General features: G+C 37.4%; 1 protein-coding gene across 6 annotated transcripts in view; it reads left to right on the top strand.

Annotated features, from left to right (window-relative positions):
* LOC106875680 (membrane-associated tyrosine- and threonine-specific cdc2-inhibitory kinase) overlaps positions 1 to 17,394 on the top strand; it is a 37,744-nt gene that overhangs the window by 4,244 nt on the left and 16,106 nt on the right. For all 6 annotated transcript variants that reach the window (XM_014923925.2, XM_014923924.3, XM_014923923.3 and 3 more), the window contains 9 exons: positions 3,744 to 3,873; positions 4,946 to 5,043; positions 7,887 to 7,969; positions 8,777 to 8,902; positions 10,147 to 10,222; positions 10,830 to 10,952; positions 11,171 to 11,265; positions 12,992 to 13,098; positions 13,859 to 13,962. In XM_014923925.2, the coding sequence (XP_014779411.1) occupies positions 3,744 to 3,873; positions 4,946 to 5,043; positions 7,887 to 7,969; positions 8,777 to 8,902; positions 10,147 to 10,222; positions 10,830 to 10,952; positions 11,171 to 11,265; positions 12,992 to 13,098; positions 13,859 to 13,962 (942 nt within the window). The remainder of the gene's footprint in view (positions 1 to 3,743; positions 3,874 to 4,945; positions 5,044 to 7,886; positions 7,970 to 8,776; positions 8,903 to 10,146; positions 10,223 to 10,829; positions 10,953 to 11,170; positions 11,266 to 12,991; positions 13,099 to 13,858; positions 13,963 to 17,394) is intronic.

Raw genomic sequence — 17,394 nt, 5'->3', positions numbered from 1 at the left:
AATGTTTCCGCCTTTTTTTTTTTTTTAAACCTTTAGAATAAATATTATGATGTTAGGTTCCTACATATTCTGTCATTCTCCGAACTCAGGCTCTTGGAAAGTAGTGTCTGCTAACGCTTAATTAGTCTCCACAAGTTTACGATTTAAATTTTTTGAATTTTGTTAAAAAGTTCTATAAAGTTATAAACAAACTTTAAAAGAGGTTATTTCTCCAAAATCTAACCAATATTGACCTTGGCCTTGCTCAGATATTAATTTCAGTTTCTGAAAGATTGACTGAATCGGATTAATGGGAAAGAAGGAAAAAAACTGCATTTGAGAATTAATCTTGGATTCTTGAAAAGTGTAGAGAAACTTTTTGACACTTCAAAGTAGGTGTGGTTCCCGCCTTCATAGAGTTGTACTGCTGGTGGAGTAACTTTTTTTTTTTTTTTTTTTTTTAGCTTTGTTAAATCTTAATTTGTGACACCCACAATTCTTCTTGCCACCATTTACCCCTTGTTTCATGACACCGATGAGTTTACATTAACTGCTTGTAACCAACGAGGGAACGTCTAGGCGGTCACTTGACCTGGTAGAAATAGCAACCAAATCTGCTTTGAATCGCATCAAAATATGAAAGTGTAGATTGTAAAAATGTGTGAATAGTGCATATGAAAAAGATGGGACAGTCGTGGTTGGAATGCCTCAGTAGTTTACTCGATTAGAGTTGAGCATTAAGTCTGCAGACGACATTTGGAAGATGCGGATTACCAGTCATTGTATTACAGTTAAAGAGGATCAAAAGAAATATTTCTGTAAACTATAAAAATTAAGTTGCGTATCTTTTTCCATTTACCTCAATAGTGAGGTGGAAATTTTCTTCAGCGTCCACAACAATGCTAATTTCGTTGTGAATACAACGCAACAGCGTTTAACCTTCCTCCTTAAGATGCTGAATTCCCTTCCGATACTAGTTGAAACATTTGAGTTTCATTTTCCTAATTCCTACAAGAAAAACAAAACCCCCGACTCTTGATTAGTGATTAATGACATGATTTGTTTACCCAAGTACATCATGTTCGTGGTTTCTACAGTACTACTCTTGATTTTTACAATGGCACAAGACAAAATTTGTAAAGAAGAGTAAAGTCGATCCAGCCTGTCTTTATCGTCCACAAAGGAAAAGACGAATTCGGAGGGTTAATATATAGATCCGCACCCGGTAGAAAAATTGAAAAAAAAATAGTGTAGTAGTTGAAGTGCACCGTATATTGAACAAATATGAAGGAAAAAATGCGCGCTGCGAAAGGGGGTGGGGTGGGGAGAGGGCTCGGAAAATTCACACAACCCGAGCACTAAATCTCAACGTCCGGTCACAGGAGTGAAACAAAAATCATGTAATACTTCTAATGCAATGTATATTGAACAAATATGAAGGAAAAAATGCGCGCTGGCAAACGGTGGGTGGGTGGGGAGAGGGCTCGGAAAATTCACACGGTCAGCCCTGCACAACCCGAGCGCTGAATCTCAACGTCCGGTCACAGGAGTGAAACAAAAATCATGTAATCTGTTATTTGATCTGATTATTGGCACAAGCATCAATTCCTTTTAATTAGCACTAAATCAGGATGGTATCTTGCACTGGCTGTACTTTAACTTTATTTGGTTGCGTGGAGTTCGTTGGAACATATCATTTTTGGTTTTGTTTGTGATAGAAAATATACAAGAGATGTCATCATGACAAACGTTAGCCAATTCAATGCAAGCTGTTTTCTTAATCCTATTTGGATTCAGATTCGCACTTGTTTTCGTACATTTGTTACTGTAACGCTGTTTACTCGACTTCAAATGAGCTCTGGCCGAGTGGACCTATTCTTTTTTATATTTTGTCTCATTCCAAGTACAGTTTACACTCATACCACATTTTTCATAGTGTTCCACTTATCTAAGATGGTAAGATGTGATTTGAAAGAAACCCAGCTGGCACTTCTAGCAGGTAGTAAAATTGCTATGTGAAGGCAGTCAGCGATGAAGCTTTTATATTGTCCCTTGATTTGCTTGAAACAATAGCTAAATCTCAATAGCTCAATCTCTCTAAAAATAGATTGCTGTTTTTAGATTTTCATTTTGGTTAAGATCCAAATTTATTGATGAAAATATTTTTGGATAAAAATCTAAAACAAAATTAAACATGAAACCCTGACCGTGATTCACTTATTTACATGCGTTAAAGATCAAAATAATTATTTCTCGTTTATTTGACGGGCGTGGCTGTATGGTAAGAAGTTTGCTTCCCAGCCACTTCGTTCAAGGTTCTGTTTCACTGCTTGGCGCTTTGGCAAGTGTCTTCTATGGGGCCGAGCCGACCAAAACCTTGTGAGTGAATTTAGTAGATAGAAACTGAAAGAAGCCTGGTGTGTGTGTTCATGTCTCCTTGCCTTGACTTCAAGTGGTAACTGTAAACAAGTGTCACCATCAAGCAACTGGTGTCCTTTGTTTCCAATCTTCTGTGAAAACACGTCTGGTCAGGAGCAGATGTTACCTTACTTGGAAACAAGGTGAGGGTTGGCAATGAGAAGGCCATCTGACTGTAGAAAATCTTCACTATAAATTCTGTCCAACCAAGCATGGAAAAGTGGACGTTGAACTTATTATGATGGCATAAATCTGAAAATGTTATTACTTGTTGAAAACTCTTTGGATACTCTATATTTTCCCCCTCTGTATTGTACAATTAGATACCATCATGATGTTTTTCAGTTTTAATATTGTAGTATGTTTACATTAAGTGGTCTAGAGCAGTGGTGGTCCGCAGACAGGTGCCAGTCCACGAGCCATCAGCTACTGGTATGCGGCGAATTTCCAGAAAAGACAAACCTTATAAAATACTTATGTAATATTGTATTATTTGTTTACAAAATAAATATAAGATTAAAAAATTGTCAGCTTTTATGTTCATTATATATATTTGTTTCCAGTATAAATTAATATTACTAAGAAATATTAGCAGTCCCTGGAACATTGGGAAAAAAAAAAATTGCTGGTATGCCACATCAGATAGTTTGAGAAGCACTGGTCTAGAGGATATTTTGAATTAGTTTTCTATAAATGTAATTTTTTTTTTTTTTTAAGGACAGTTGATTCAAAATCTTTTAGAATTCATTGTCATTAATACGAATTTTTTTCATGATTATGTGTAATTATTTTACTGACTTTGGTGTGGTTAAATGGAAAGTTAATTCTTATGGGATGCTGAGAAAATTCTAACTAACAGTATTAATTTCCCATTTGGTTCTAAATGAGAGCTAGTTCATTAGATTTTTTGGTTAGCCTGTTAGCAGAAGATAATTAACTCTCAAAAGCTCAATCACTTGTGTTAGCAGTGTGGACACTAATTGTTTACCATTTAAATTACCTTATCCAAAGAAGTCCATATCAATTTGTTTAACTTCCTTTAATATAAACAATTCTATAGAAATCGAGCCAATGGAGGAACCTCTGTGCAGTTGTTTGACTGGCTAGAAATAAAAACCACTTCTTCAAATCACTCTCTCCCTTAACGGTTACATTCAACAATAATATGCAATAAGATTGGCTGGTTGCAGCTAAAATTCTTTTTAGCATGAGGATGATGAGACGAAGCAACAACAATCTTTATGAATTTTTTTGTGTCAGAATTAACATTTAAGTAAACCTACAATTAATTCAAGTTTCTGCTGTTAGTATCTCTGTGTAACTATTTATTGCAATGCTTGTTGCAGGCTAGGGGTACACCTCGTGATTCATTGCCACCAAAACCTCCTGTGAAGAGTGCACCTCCATTCAGCCGAATATTTGCCCTTCGTTTGCAACAGAAAGCATTACCTGTATCATTCCATAAAACAAACAACAGTATCCTTTTGATGTTTGCAGAAATTGTAGTTTTGTATGTGAGAACGTTTCAAAAGTCATTTTTCAACATCTGTAATACTAATGTAATAATATTACATACAATGTTTAGTTGTGCAAAGCTGTTTAGCATCTATAATCTAGAAATGTATATTGTGGCTAGTTGTACACATGTTAACTGTTTAGTAGCTATAATACTGTTATTTCATATATTTTAGTTGTATGAATATTATATTTCTTTCGTATGTTCTGCTCTGTTTTTTATAAACTTTATCCTTTAAATTGAATACCTACAATTCTAACTTCAATTGTCATGTGTCAAATTAATCCTTGCATGAAGAACTAGTTTCTGTCTACAAATAAACAGTGACCAGTTCTATTATTAGCATACATGTGAAATTCGTCAGTGGATATTAAGACTATATACTAATAGGTCATGAGTTTGAATCTGTATCTATGGATAGAACAGCTTGTTCCAATTCTCAGCCAAAGGGACTGGATCATCTGGCAGTGTTGCTTGTAAATGATAGATTTGTAAACTTTCCGGGGGGAAGTGTTTTTCATCTGCTTCATGCTGTGAAATTGGAGTTAAGCACTTGATCCATAAAAACCCCTTTGGTCTCTCGAGATATTTTTGTTTTAGGAGAGCAGTGCAGTTGTAGTGTACAAGTAGAAGACTGAGCTGATGCACATGATCCAAGTAGGAGAAACCTGCAAAAGAAATAGGAAGTAGTAGTGAAAAGGGATCTCAGGAGGCCAATGCAGCTTGTAGGGATACTGTGTTGGAGAAGAGCCATGTACACATAGAAAAACATGTGAAACATGGATAATAACAATAAATATTACGACACAGACAATCATGATTCCTGGGATACAGCATCGTCATTTTTATTCCTTTCTCCCCTTTTTTTTTGGTACTTACAGGCACTCAAGCAGTCCCTGAAAATATACCAATTCATTTTCGTTTATTTTTTGCTTATTTACTAGTTTGTTGAGAAAAATGCAGCTCTTACTACATATGGCTGTTTGTATCTTTCACATAATGTTTCAAGAACTGATTCCTTATCTTGTCTATCTTTACTAAATCCAAACTATGATGAACATAACAAGGAACCTTACTTCAATCAGTGCTTTGAGGTGGTCTCAAAGATTGGAGCTGGTTCATTTGGAGAGGTTAGTATTTTTACTTTACAGTAAAGCAAGAAAATTTGGGCATAAGAGGCATCAGATGTAGTGTGCACAAGAGAAGCCTGCCTTCGTATGGTCATGTGTATGGATGAAAACAGGTGCATATCATCATCATCATCCATCATTTTGAATTTGGGTTTTGTCCCTGTTAATGGGGGTGGCTGGATCTACCTCAATGCCATAGCAACCGCCCTTACACCACCTTGTCTGGTTTTGGGTGTCTTCCCTTCTTAAGCCAGTCCTCCCAATCTCCTCCTCCACCTGTTCCCTCCACATTTTCCTCGGTCTATCTTGCTTTTGCTGTCCATTTACCTCATACTCTAGCATCCTCTTCAGAACATGCTCCTCATCCCTCCTCAACACATACCCATACCACTGCACTCCGTTCCACTGATTCCTCCAACCCCAGCATCCCCATCAAGTCCTCAGTCCTCCTCTTATCAAACAGCCTCATGCCACACATTTCTCTCACCATTGCTCTGTCCTCAAAATTGCCATCTCTCTCTCTCTCTCTCTCTCTCCCTCAAACACCATGTCTCACTCCCATACAACATTACAGCTCTCACACCACTCCTACAGACCTTTCCTTTCGTCTTCAATGAGAACCAGTTCCCATATGACTATGCTCAACATTCCCTGAACTTCATCCAGCCAAGTCTTGCTCTTGCTGTCACAGCTGCTTTATATCCACCACTTAAATCCACCCTATTTCCCAAATAACAAAACCCTCTCACCATCTCCACCTCATTGCATAGTGTTTCCCGCTCCTTTCTCACGTCTTCCACAAATAAACTCTCTTGCCAGTCTTGGGGTCACCGTCTTCATTTTCGTACATCTACCATGAATCCATTTCTCATCTCGTACACAACGCATTTACCATTACCCTTCTCCCACATACACCACAATGATCCACCTTACTTACACTTCTCCTTCCAATCCACTCACCATCACCTTTGTCTTCCTGGGGTTTACCTTCAAACCCTTGCTTTCAAACACCTCCTTTCATTTCCAAAACTTCTTCCTCAATCCCTCCATCATCTCACTCATCAAAACAAGGTCATCTGCATACAGTATTTCCATTAGCAATCCCTCTCTTGCACTCTCTGTCACCATGTCAACCACTATTGCAAACAATAATGGTTACAACACAGATCCCTGATGCACACCAACTTTCACCACCAACTCTTCCAACAGCTCTGATCCAATTCTCACTCTTGTCTTTACCTCCTCAAACAAACTCGTCACTGCTCTCACTGTTACCTCTAGTACACCTCTCTTCCTCAGTGCCCACTCAGTTGCCTTCCTTGGAACCCTAATCTGTACAATGAATACTGCATCTATTGTCCCCCTTCCTAGCATAAAACCAAATTGCATCTCATCCACATCCACCCCTTTCCGAATTTTCCTCTCCAACACCCTTTCCAATTACCTTCATTGCATGATCCAATAACTTCAGTCCTCTATACACCTCACAACTCATCGCATCCCCCTTCCCCTTGAAGATCAGTACCACCACACTTAGTGCCTTATCATCTGGCATTCTTCTTCCATCCAGCATCCCCTGGCAGAGCTCCATCATCACAATAATCCCTGTCAGTTATCATTTCCACACTTACTTCTGATGGACCAGCTGCCTTTCCTATTTTCATTTCCTTCATTGCTTCCACTACTTCTTCCCAACTAACCCTCTTCACTGGCCCCTTCACCACAGTAACTTCTACCCTCTGATCCCATTCATTCTCCTCATTCATAATTCCCTCCATATGCTCCTTCCAAACTCTTTCCCTGTCCTTCTCACTAAAATTCAACCTTCCATCACCCCACCTCATGCATCTTCCTCCCTCAACATCTCTTCCATCATTTTTCATTGATTTAATAAACCTAAACGCTATCTGTGTTCTCATCCAGCCTGCTCAACCTCTCCTCAGCCTACTTCCTCATAGATATCACAACCACCCTCTTTGCATGATTCTTTATGTCATTATACCTGGCTTTCATTTGCTCAGTCCTATTATTACATAAAGCTTTGTGCACCTCCTCCTTCCTCACTATCGCATCCTTCACCTCCTTGTTCTACCACCATGTATCTCTTCGATCTCTCCTACCCTTCGTCCATCCACACACTTTGTCACATGCCTTTAGTACCCTTTCTTTAAAAGACTTCCACAAATCCAGTGCATCAGTGCTTACCAACTCCCCAACTCTCTCCTCAAACCTTGCTCTTGTTTCTTCCTTCAATTTCCACACCTTTCTCATCTCAATCGTACCCTTTCTTTTAACGCTTTTTAACTTTCCTTTTATCTGAGTCAGCAACGACCAACCTGTACTGCAACTCTCCTGGTATTGCCTTCACATTTCTTAGATATTTTCTGTTTTTCCTACCAACCAACACGAAATCACTCTCTATCTTATCTCCTTCACAGAAAGCCACCTTTTCTCTGTGTTCATAAACTGCGTATTGGCCACACACAACTCTTTCTCATTACAAAACTCCAACAGCATTCTCCCTTCCAAACTTCTCTCCTCAATTCCATTTCCCAACATGTCCATTTTTTTTTGGGGGGGGGGGCAGTTGATTAGATCGACCCAGTACACAACTGATACTTAATTTATTGACCCTAAAAGGACAAAAGGCAGAGTCGACCTCGGCAGAATTTGAACTCAGAATGTAAAAACAGACGGTCATAATATACAAACATTTCTCATGGCACCAGTACACTGTTTACAGATGCTTACAATTTTTTATGTTTTCCGTGAATTTTTCACAGGTCCAGCTACTGTAAATGATGATGATGATGATGAAATTCTCTTACTGCTCTACTTCTCAGGTGTACAAAGTTCGGAGCAAAGCAGATGGTCAATACTATGCTGTTAAAAAGTCTAGAGAAGCATTTCGTGGAGAATCAGATCGGTAAGTTGCTCTTCATTACTGGAAGAACTTGCTCACCATTGTTTCTTCTCTCCATCTCTCTCAGTTGTTACTAACAACAGTCTCTGTTTCTCTGAATTTGCTTCTTATAAAATACACATGTAATTAATCGTATTTGATGAATCTTCATTCTCCTGCCATTACATTGTCTCACTGCTTAGATTCCTATAGTAAATGAATGTTGCAGTCTTTTTTTTACCCCAAACACCTTCATCTGGAACTGCTTTTAGTTCATATTCTCCACCCCATTCAGCTTATTCTCTCTACAAATAATAAGTTATGGTTATCACCCCAATGTCCTGAAACTGATCAGTAATAACATCTAGGTTTCAGAGGGATAACTTACATCTTAAGGCTTGGAGATTAAAACCTAGCTGTAGATTTTATTACACTATGTATTGTTAGGATAATAAATTTCATTGTTGTTGTGCTTCCGAATGCCAACTAATTTAATATGATGTAGAACTAGTTATTGTTCAATCAGGCAATTCAAGCATATGTGACCCAGGATCACATTCTAGTGGAAGTAGTAAAATTTGGACATGGTCACACGTCAAAAACATTAATCATACATGAATAATGTTTAATGCTTACTTTCTAAATGTTTTACAACATAGAGGTTGGCCTTAACAGTTTCTGCTTGGTTAATGTTATTGTTTGATACTATCTAGCTTTAATTATCTTAATTTATAATACAGACTGGTTTATCCAAATCTTTCGATTAATCTTATCCATAATACAATTCAAGAATGGTTTTTTTAAAAAGTTTTCTATGTTCCCTCCCTTCAGGAAAAGAAAACTAGAAGAAGTGGCCAAACATGAGAAGCTACGCCACCATCCAAACTGTGTGAAGTTTTGTCAAGCCTGGGAAGAAATGGGCAGGCTGTACATGCAGATCGAACTATGCAAAACAAGGTATGCTTGCATCATATTTCTTTTTTCTAATTCTGCTATTCTATATTGAAAGAGTTCTAATAAATGTAGAACAAGTGACTAACCACCTATGCTGTTTAAACTCCTGGAAAAGGCATGAAAACCACCACATTCTAGTTGATTCTTTTCCAAAAAATATAAGGCCTTTGTACTTAATCAGGAAGGAAGCAGCATGTCAATAAAATTAATGCTAGAGTTAAAAAGCTATATCGGGTTACATAGTCAGTATCTTCTAAGTTTATGTCTGGCTATGATTGGATTCAGCTGTGACCATCAGTCATGCTATATGCATGTTTAGGTGTTTTGGGAATATGGAATAAAATGCACTGAAGCTGCTTAGATTGTCATAATAACTGAACAGTACTAAATAGTGTATGCTGTATATTATCTCAGGAAGTGTTAATTGTTGTTTAACTGCAAGTAATTTCAGTTCTGATCAAGTACATTGATAGTCAAAGGCATTCCAACCATAACCATCCTCTTTGTTTACAATGTCCAGTGTATCTTATTTAAGACAGTAGGGTTTGATTTGAGGTGAATTTGACTAATTTCAGCATGTTGATTGTCTCCCGTATTAGGTTGAGTAACTGGATTTATGTGTTGTGCCTAACTACTTGGTTATTTACTTCCATAACTATGTATGAAGAGCAACTGGTAGCACTGTGTTACTATGATAAAGAATCAAATTTAATATTCTTTGAAATACATATTAACATAGAAAAGTAGATATAAAATGACATTAATTGGGTTTCATTGATCATTGTGTAATTATTATCTGTGATTTCTGATAATTCTTAGTGTATGCAGACAAAAGAATATGGATTTCTTACCTTGGCACAAAGCCATAAAATGAGTCAACTGATCTGATCTCAATACATCACTGGTACTTATCAACTCTAAAATGAATCAATGGAGATGACTTGTGGTGACTCAACCTACTAGAAATAACAGCCAGATATCTCTCAAATCACTGATTCCTGAGAAAGAGCATGTTTGATATGGATGTATAGAAAATAGACAGGATTGACAAATCTGGAGCACCTTTAATTATAAGTTTGCTTGTTTGGGGCCAACTTGGGATTGAACAGTATCAACTGCCTCAAAGTGATAAAACACAAAATTGACCATGTCAAGATTTGAACTTGGAATGCAGAGCTTGTAAAATGTTGCTTAAATTTAGGTGAAATTAAAGTTGTTGATTGTAATAACATTTTATTTCTTTGTAGCCTCTATGATTTTGCTGAGAAAAATCACAATATTTCTGAAACATTGATATGGAAATTCCTTGTAGATTTATTAATGGTAAGGGACAAGTTGCTTTTTAACTGCTTTTGATTTTAAATCCTCTCTATCTACCTCTATCTCACTAACCTTTCATCATCTGCTACTGGATCATATCCTCCAATGTCCCCTCCGATATAACAAGACACCTGTTTCTGCCTCCCTGTCCCTTTGTCACACTCTAGCCTTTCATCCTCTGACACAAGTTCCCCTCCTCAAATACCCCTGCCCCTCTCATAATTCCATGTCTTGTGAGTCACTTGGTGGTCCTGCCTGTACTGGAGCCATGTTAAAAGCATCCACTTCATACTGTAAAGTTGTTGGCATTTGGAAGGGCATACATCTGTAAAAATCATGTCAAAATTAACCTTGCCTGTGCTAGTGCCATATAAAAAGCACTGAGTCCACTATGCAGAGTGGTTGGTGTTAGGAAGAGTATCCAGCCATAAAAACCCTGCCAAAACAGACAGTAGCCTAGGGTAGTTTTTTTACCTGGTCACTTCCTGTCAACTGTCCTACCCATGCATGCATGGAAGATGGATGTTAAATGATGTGTGTAAAAAACACATACTTCGATTTTTACATGCCAAAACCTTCCATTATCCTTTGAACCTTTCTGTTTATTTAGGCTTTGAAGCATCTTCATGTTCATAACTTGGTCCACATGGATATAAAATCAGAAAACATTTTCTTATCGTTTGATGACATCTGTAAACTTGGTGATTTTGGTCTTGTTCTTGACGTTAGCAAGGTAGGTCTTCTTTTTAGTAAACATTTCTATTGCCTCCCTTCTTTCAATGATGATTTAAATTTACTTGTTTGACCTAATTGATGCTCACCCTCTTTTCATTCTCAGATTCTCACTTTTTCTGGTATCACTAAAAGGTAGAAAAGGTGGCTGGGTGACATCAGAAGTTGGGGGAATGTATGATGATGATGATAATCCCATGTTGTGTTCTATTTGAATAGGGTTATGACATATCTGATGCTCAAGAAGGTGACCCTCAATATTTAGCCCCTGAGTTGCTTGAAGGAAAGTTTGGTAAGCCTGCAGATATATTTAGGTGAATATTTTTTAGTGTCTTATTTTTCTTTTTTGTTTGTATTTCTGTTAATATTATTCTGTGGATGACTTTGAGTCTGTGATTGGAAAGGGAGAACTTTAAGGAATGTAAATAGAATTTTTGTGAGAATAAAAATGGTCTTGTGATTGAATTTTTTTCTTCCACTCAGGAATGGATCAAGTCCATGGGACCCTTCACTTTGTTTTCCTAGCTAATGAAATAATCATCAGTTTTGTATTACTGCTGCATATTTTAGCTGTGAACCATTCCAACTTTTGTAACTCTTATGTTGATGTAGCATGAATTTGCTAGAAGTAGTTCTAGCAAATATCTCTTAAGTGACAGCCTGCTCTCCTAAAAAGGAATGGGCACATTAGATAATGTATTCCTAGATGTTCAGGAAAAAGCCCCCCAAAAAGCAGTGTGGTTATGGCTATAATGCCATTGATTATAAGGCTGACTAAACAGCTTATGATTTGGTAACCATGTATTTCCTTCACAGCAACACACCTGTTTCTGTCCTCATTCTTCTCTCTCTCTCTCTCTCTCTCTAGCTGGGTAACCCTGTACCTCTCCTACATCAAAACACCTGTTTCTGTCTCTGTCTCACTATAACCTTTCATCATCTGACACAAGATCACCTCCACCAATGCCCCTCCCCTCCCCAAAATTCTTTGTCTTGCTTGCAAGTTACTTGGTAACCCTTCAGTACTGGTGTCACATAAAATGCATCTAGTCCACACTGTAAAGTGGTTGGCATTTGGAAGGGTATCCAGCTGTAAAAACCATGTCAAAACTGACCACATGAAAGGCACTCAGTCCACTCTACAGGGTGCTTGATGTTAGGAACGGCATCCAGCTGTAAAAACCCTGCAGGCTCCTGCTTGGCTGGCTACTGGCATTTAACATGGATGTTAGTCAAATACACATGCCACTAATATTCAAAGGAAAAGCATTGTTGTCACAGCTTCTCAATTCCTTTTCCTTGAAGTAGACACTAGGATCTTGTGTTTGATTGAAACATTATTGCATAAAATTTACTCTAAAGGTCCTGTTAAGTGAGCCACATAATGGTTCATTCTCCCATTGAAACAGTTTCTTTACATTGCTAAAACCTTTGGTCAGGTCTTGAATATCACACAATGCTCTTTCCTCTACATATGTAAGAAATCCAGATTCTACCAAACTGTGTGCAAGCACTACAGCTGACTAACTGAATGTGTTTTAACTTTCTTTTAGAAATCACATAACTGTTACAGAAGCTTTTCTTATTCAATCTGAAGCCAGCTATCTCTTTCAGGGGTAAGAAATGTAATATGGTATAGATAGATAAATAGATTGTTGTTGTTTAGCCATGGTTGAGTATTTTTCTTTTTTTTGTCAGCAAACTGTGCATGCAAGGTTACATTATTAGATAACTTAATCTTGCTCACTACATCTTTTTTTAAAAACAGTGGCATGTATTATGAAAATTTCACTACTATTTCTAGGTAGTCAGTCACCCACCAAGGCTCCTTTATAGCTACTGATGTGGATATTTTATTGCATTAAGTTTGGCACCTTCTTGTTTTTAGTTCTAATGTTGTAGGTATCACTGAAATATATACCAGTAATATATTGAATTTAATCAAATTGTTCTCAGTTTAGTTTAAAAAAAAAAAAAAAAAACAACAACAACCCAGTTGATTGAAAGTGTTTATGTTTACTTGTTTTATTTTTTTCGAAGTCTTGGTATGACCATTCTAGAACTATCTAGTGATCTAGATCTACCCAGAGGTGGTGAGGGTTGGCACATGCTGAGACATGGTCAAATTCCTGAAGAATTTCTTCAAGGTAAGCTCTGTGTGTGTGTGTGTGTGTGTGTGTGTGTACTGATATTGTATATGGAGGAAATTTAGGTTAGAAAGTGCTCTCCTTCATTAAATTCCTTAACAGTTAAGGGACAACCATGAAAATGGCATTTATGGATGATTTAAGAGATGGTATTTATCTTTGGTAGCTGGAAGTGATCTTGGATCTGTGGGAGTTCATCCACTCTGAGGACTATATCTCATATTTGTATGTTGTAAATATTTTTAGTCTTATCTAATTTCCTTGTAAACTCTTCATATTTTTTTGTAATGTTCCCTCTACTGTTACCTTATTGGCAAATGAAATTGTAAAGTTGAAGATAGTGAGCTAGCAGAATCATTACTGCACTTGACAGAATGCTTAACATTTTATGTGTCTTTACATTCTGAGTTCAAATTCTGCTGAGGTTGACTTTGCCTTTCATCCTTTTGGAGTTGATAAAAATAAGTACAAGTTGTGCATTGGGATCAATGTATTCTATCACCTTCCTCAAAATTTCAGGCCTTGTGCCTATAATAGAATTATTATTTTAGGGTTAATAAAATAGCAGATAGAAATCAGTACTCTAGTCATTACTTGACTGCTTCCTGCTCCAAGATTTCAGGCATTGTGGCTATGTAAGAAATTATTATTATACTTAGCACCATGAAAATGATTCCTTGACACTTCCTAGAAGAATCAAATTACTTTGTAATTTTTAAAATATTTTTTATGCTTTCATTTTTGTTTCTTTACCTTGTAGGTCGGTCCTTTGATCTGAAGTATGTGATTCGACAAATGCTGGATCCTGACCCAACTAGTCGACCAATAGTTGAACAACTTTTAGCTTTCCCTTGTGTCAGAAAAGTATGTATTGTATGTTTGCATTTGATTTTGTTGATAGCTAAATTTTTGTGTGGGAAAGATATTGTCAGTTGATTTCACCCGAGTTATTTTCTTACTGGTATTTAATTGATCTTTCATAAAAAAAAAGAATAAAACCTTAGCAGGTTATTAGTCAAAGAAATTGACCTGTACTTATTCTATTGGCCTCTTTTGCCAAACTGCTAAGTTACAAGGACATAAACACACCAACACCGGTTGTCAAGTGGTGAAGGGGAACAGACATTGACACACACACACACACATATATTTGGACAGGTGTCTTTTACTTTGATCTCCGGTCAACCATAGCCTTCTAAGTGGATGTGATAGACAGAAACTGAAAGAAGCTTGTATGTATATATATATATATATATATATATATAACTTATACTATTTTATATAGAGATTGTTAACAATTAACAATACTCGTAAACAGGCAAGAATCGAAGTGCTCAAATTGAGCTAAGTTCCAATTTATAATTTGAGTAGAGGCAATACGAGTGGAAAACTAGAGGAATATGACCTATTATCCAGCAGAATATCCAATATATATGCGTACTTTCTTCGACATTAATAGTGCAATATAAAGTTCGAATTAATAGAAATATTAAATGTCGAAGAAAGTACGAATATATATTGAATATTCTGCTGGATGGTCCTCTAGTGTTCCGCTTGTATTGCCTCCACTCAAATTTATCTATATATATATATATATATATAGCTGTAGAAACTCTGCCAAATCAGATTGGAGCCTGGTGTAGCCATCTGGTTTCACCAGTCCTCAGTCAAATCGTCCAACCCTTGCTAGCATGGGAAGCGGACGTTAAACTATGATGATGATGATGATGATGTATGATGAGCTTCTTTCAGTTGCTGTCTACCACATCCACTTAGAAGGCTATTGTTGACCGGTGATCAAAGTAGAAGACACTTGTCCAAAGTGCCACACAGTATGCTCCGATGGATGTGTAATGTCAGTGTGCATACTAGACAGAGTGTAAGTACCTTGAGAGAAAAGTTGAACTTACGAAGCATCAGTTGTGGTGTGCAAGAGAGACGATTGCACTGGTATGGTCATGTAGGGAGAATGGATGAGGATAGCTGTGTGAAAACGTGTCACACCCTAGCAGTTGAGGGAACCTGTGGAAGAAGTAGGCCCAGGAAGACCTGGGATGAGGTGGCGAGGTACGACCTTCGAACATTGGGCCTCACCGAGGCGATGACTTCTGACCGAGACCTTTGGAAATATGCTGTGCATGAGAAGACCCGGCAAGCCAAGTGAGACCTAAATCCAAGGCCTCTGCCAGGGGTGTAGTCAGCCCACTTATGCGTACCTTCCTCATTGGACACTAAACTCTGCTTGCAAAGACATGTTGAGGCAAGTGAAATTCAAATTGAACTAAATTCGATGACTGGCACCCATGCCAACTTCGTCTCTCATTGGAGACTAAACTCGGCTTGCGAAGATCTATTGGGGCAAGCGAAATCATAACGGCACCTGTGCTCAGCGTCGCCTTCCTGACACTTGTGCTGGTGGCACATGTAAAGACATTTGAGCGAGATCGTTGCCAGTGCTGCTGGACTGGCTCCTGTGCATGGTGGCACATAAAATACACCATTTTGAGCGTGGCTGTTGCCAGTACCGACTGACTGGCCACGTAAAAGCACCCACTACACTCTCGGAGTGGTTGGCGTTAGGAAGGGCATCCAGCTGTAGAAACTCTGCCAAATCAGGTTGGAGCCTGGTGTAGCCATCTGGTTCACCAATCCTCAGTCAAATCGTCCAACCCATGCTAACATGGAAAGCGGACGTTAAACGATGATGATATATATGTGTATATATATGTATATATATAGGTATGTATATATATATATATATATATGTGTATATATATATGTATATATGTGTATATATATATGTATATATGTGTATATATATGTATATATATATATGTATATATGTGTATGTATATATGTGTATGTATATATATATATATGTATGTATATGTGTATGTATATGTATGTATATATGTGTATGTACATGTATATATATATGTGTATGTATATATATGTGTATGTATATATATATATATATATATATATATTTGTATATATATGCGTATGTATATGTATGTGTATGTATATTTGTATATATATATATATATATGCGTATCTATATGTATGTGTATGTATCTTTGTATATATATATGTGTGTATGTATATACATATATATATGTTATATATATACACACAGGCACACACACACACACACACATATATATTTAGAATGGGCTTCTTTCAGTTTCTCTCTACCAAATCCACTCACAAGGCTTTGATTGGTGCAAGGCTATAGTAGAATATACTTGCCCAAGATACCACACAGTGTGACTGAACCCAGAACGATGTGGTAGAGAAGCAAGCTTCTTACCACAAAGACATACATTACATTTGATTAGATATATGTAAGATAATTTGTTACACTATATGCCTGTGGGCATGATTTGTTGTTGTTCATAGCCCCAGACTAACTCTGATCTCTAGATATGAGTTCTTTAAATCTCTGATCTAAGATATTCCAGCTGTGATTCTTCTGTGCTCTTTGAGGCATTTAGGACTACATTGTCTAACATTTGCTTTATTTGTTTTGTTTTTTTTCCCTAAAACAGGTGTGGTTTGATGGAGATTTGGTTGCTATATCGAAGCCACAATTTATTACTCTTTTTTTTCTTTAAAAATTAGTTTCTCATAGGTAGGTGTAAGGTCTCAAATTTACTGAGACTGAGGAAATCATCATTATTTAATTTTTCATGTTTGCCATGTTAGAAAGTTTGATGGACTGGCATGGTCAAGAGCTGCACCAGGTTCCATTGTCAGTTTTGGCATGGTTTCTACTACTGTCAGCTGGATGCCCTTCTTAATGCCAACACTTCAGAGTTCACTAGGTGCTTTTTACATGGTGCCAGCACTGATATGGTCATCAAGTATCTTTCATGACAAAAATCTCTCAATTGGCAGGTGGGGGAGTGATTTTGAGTGGGTGTAGATTTGTAACAGTTGAGAGTTTAAGGGATAGAAGGGACAGATACAGGTGTCTTATTTTAGAGTATATACATGGATACCCCAGTTGGAAAACAAGGGAGAGTGAGTTGAAGAGTAAGATAAAGGGAGTGATAGTGAGAGAGATGATGGTGAAGATGTGTTGGGACATGCCCTTCAGGATTATTGGGGGTGATGAGAATAGGTGAGAGAATATAGAGGCTTGATCTGGGTGAGAGGGCAGGATGAGGTGACTAAGAAATGGAGGGAAATATAGGAAAGGCTTGGCAGTGGGCGATGCAGTAGATATGTGAGGGCATTGCAGTTAAGTGAGGAGTTGGTGTTGAGAGCTGCAGATGGAGGGGAGAAAAGGTAAAT

The sequence above is a fragment of the Octopus bimaculoides genome, chromosome 6 (genome assembly GCF_046866305.1).
Source record: "Octopus bimaculoides isolate indiv1 chromosome 6, ASM4686630v1, whole genome shotgun sequence".
NCBI lineage: Eukaryota > Metazoa > Mollusca > Cephalopoda > Octopoda > Octopodidae > Octopus > Octopus bimaculoides.
The sequence above is the reverse complement of the archived record's forward strand: the minus strand, read 5'-3'. Positions and strand labels throughout refer to the sequence as shown.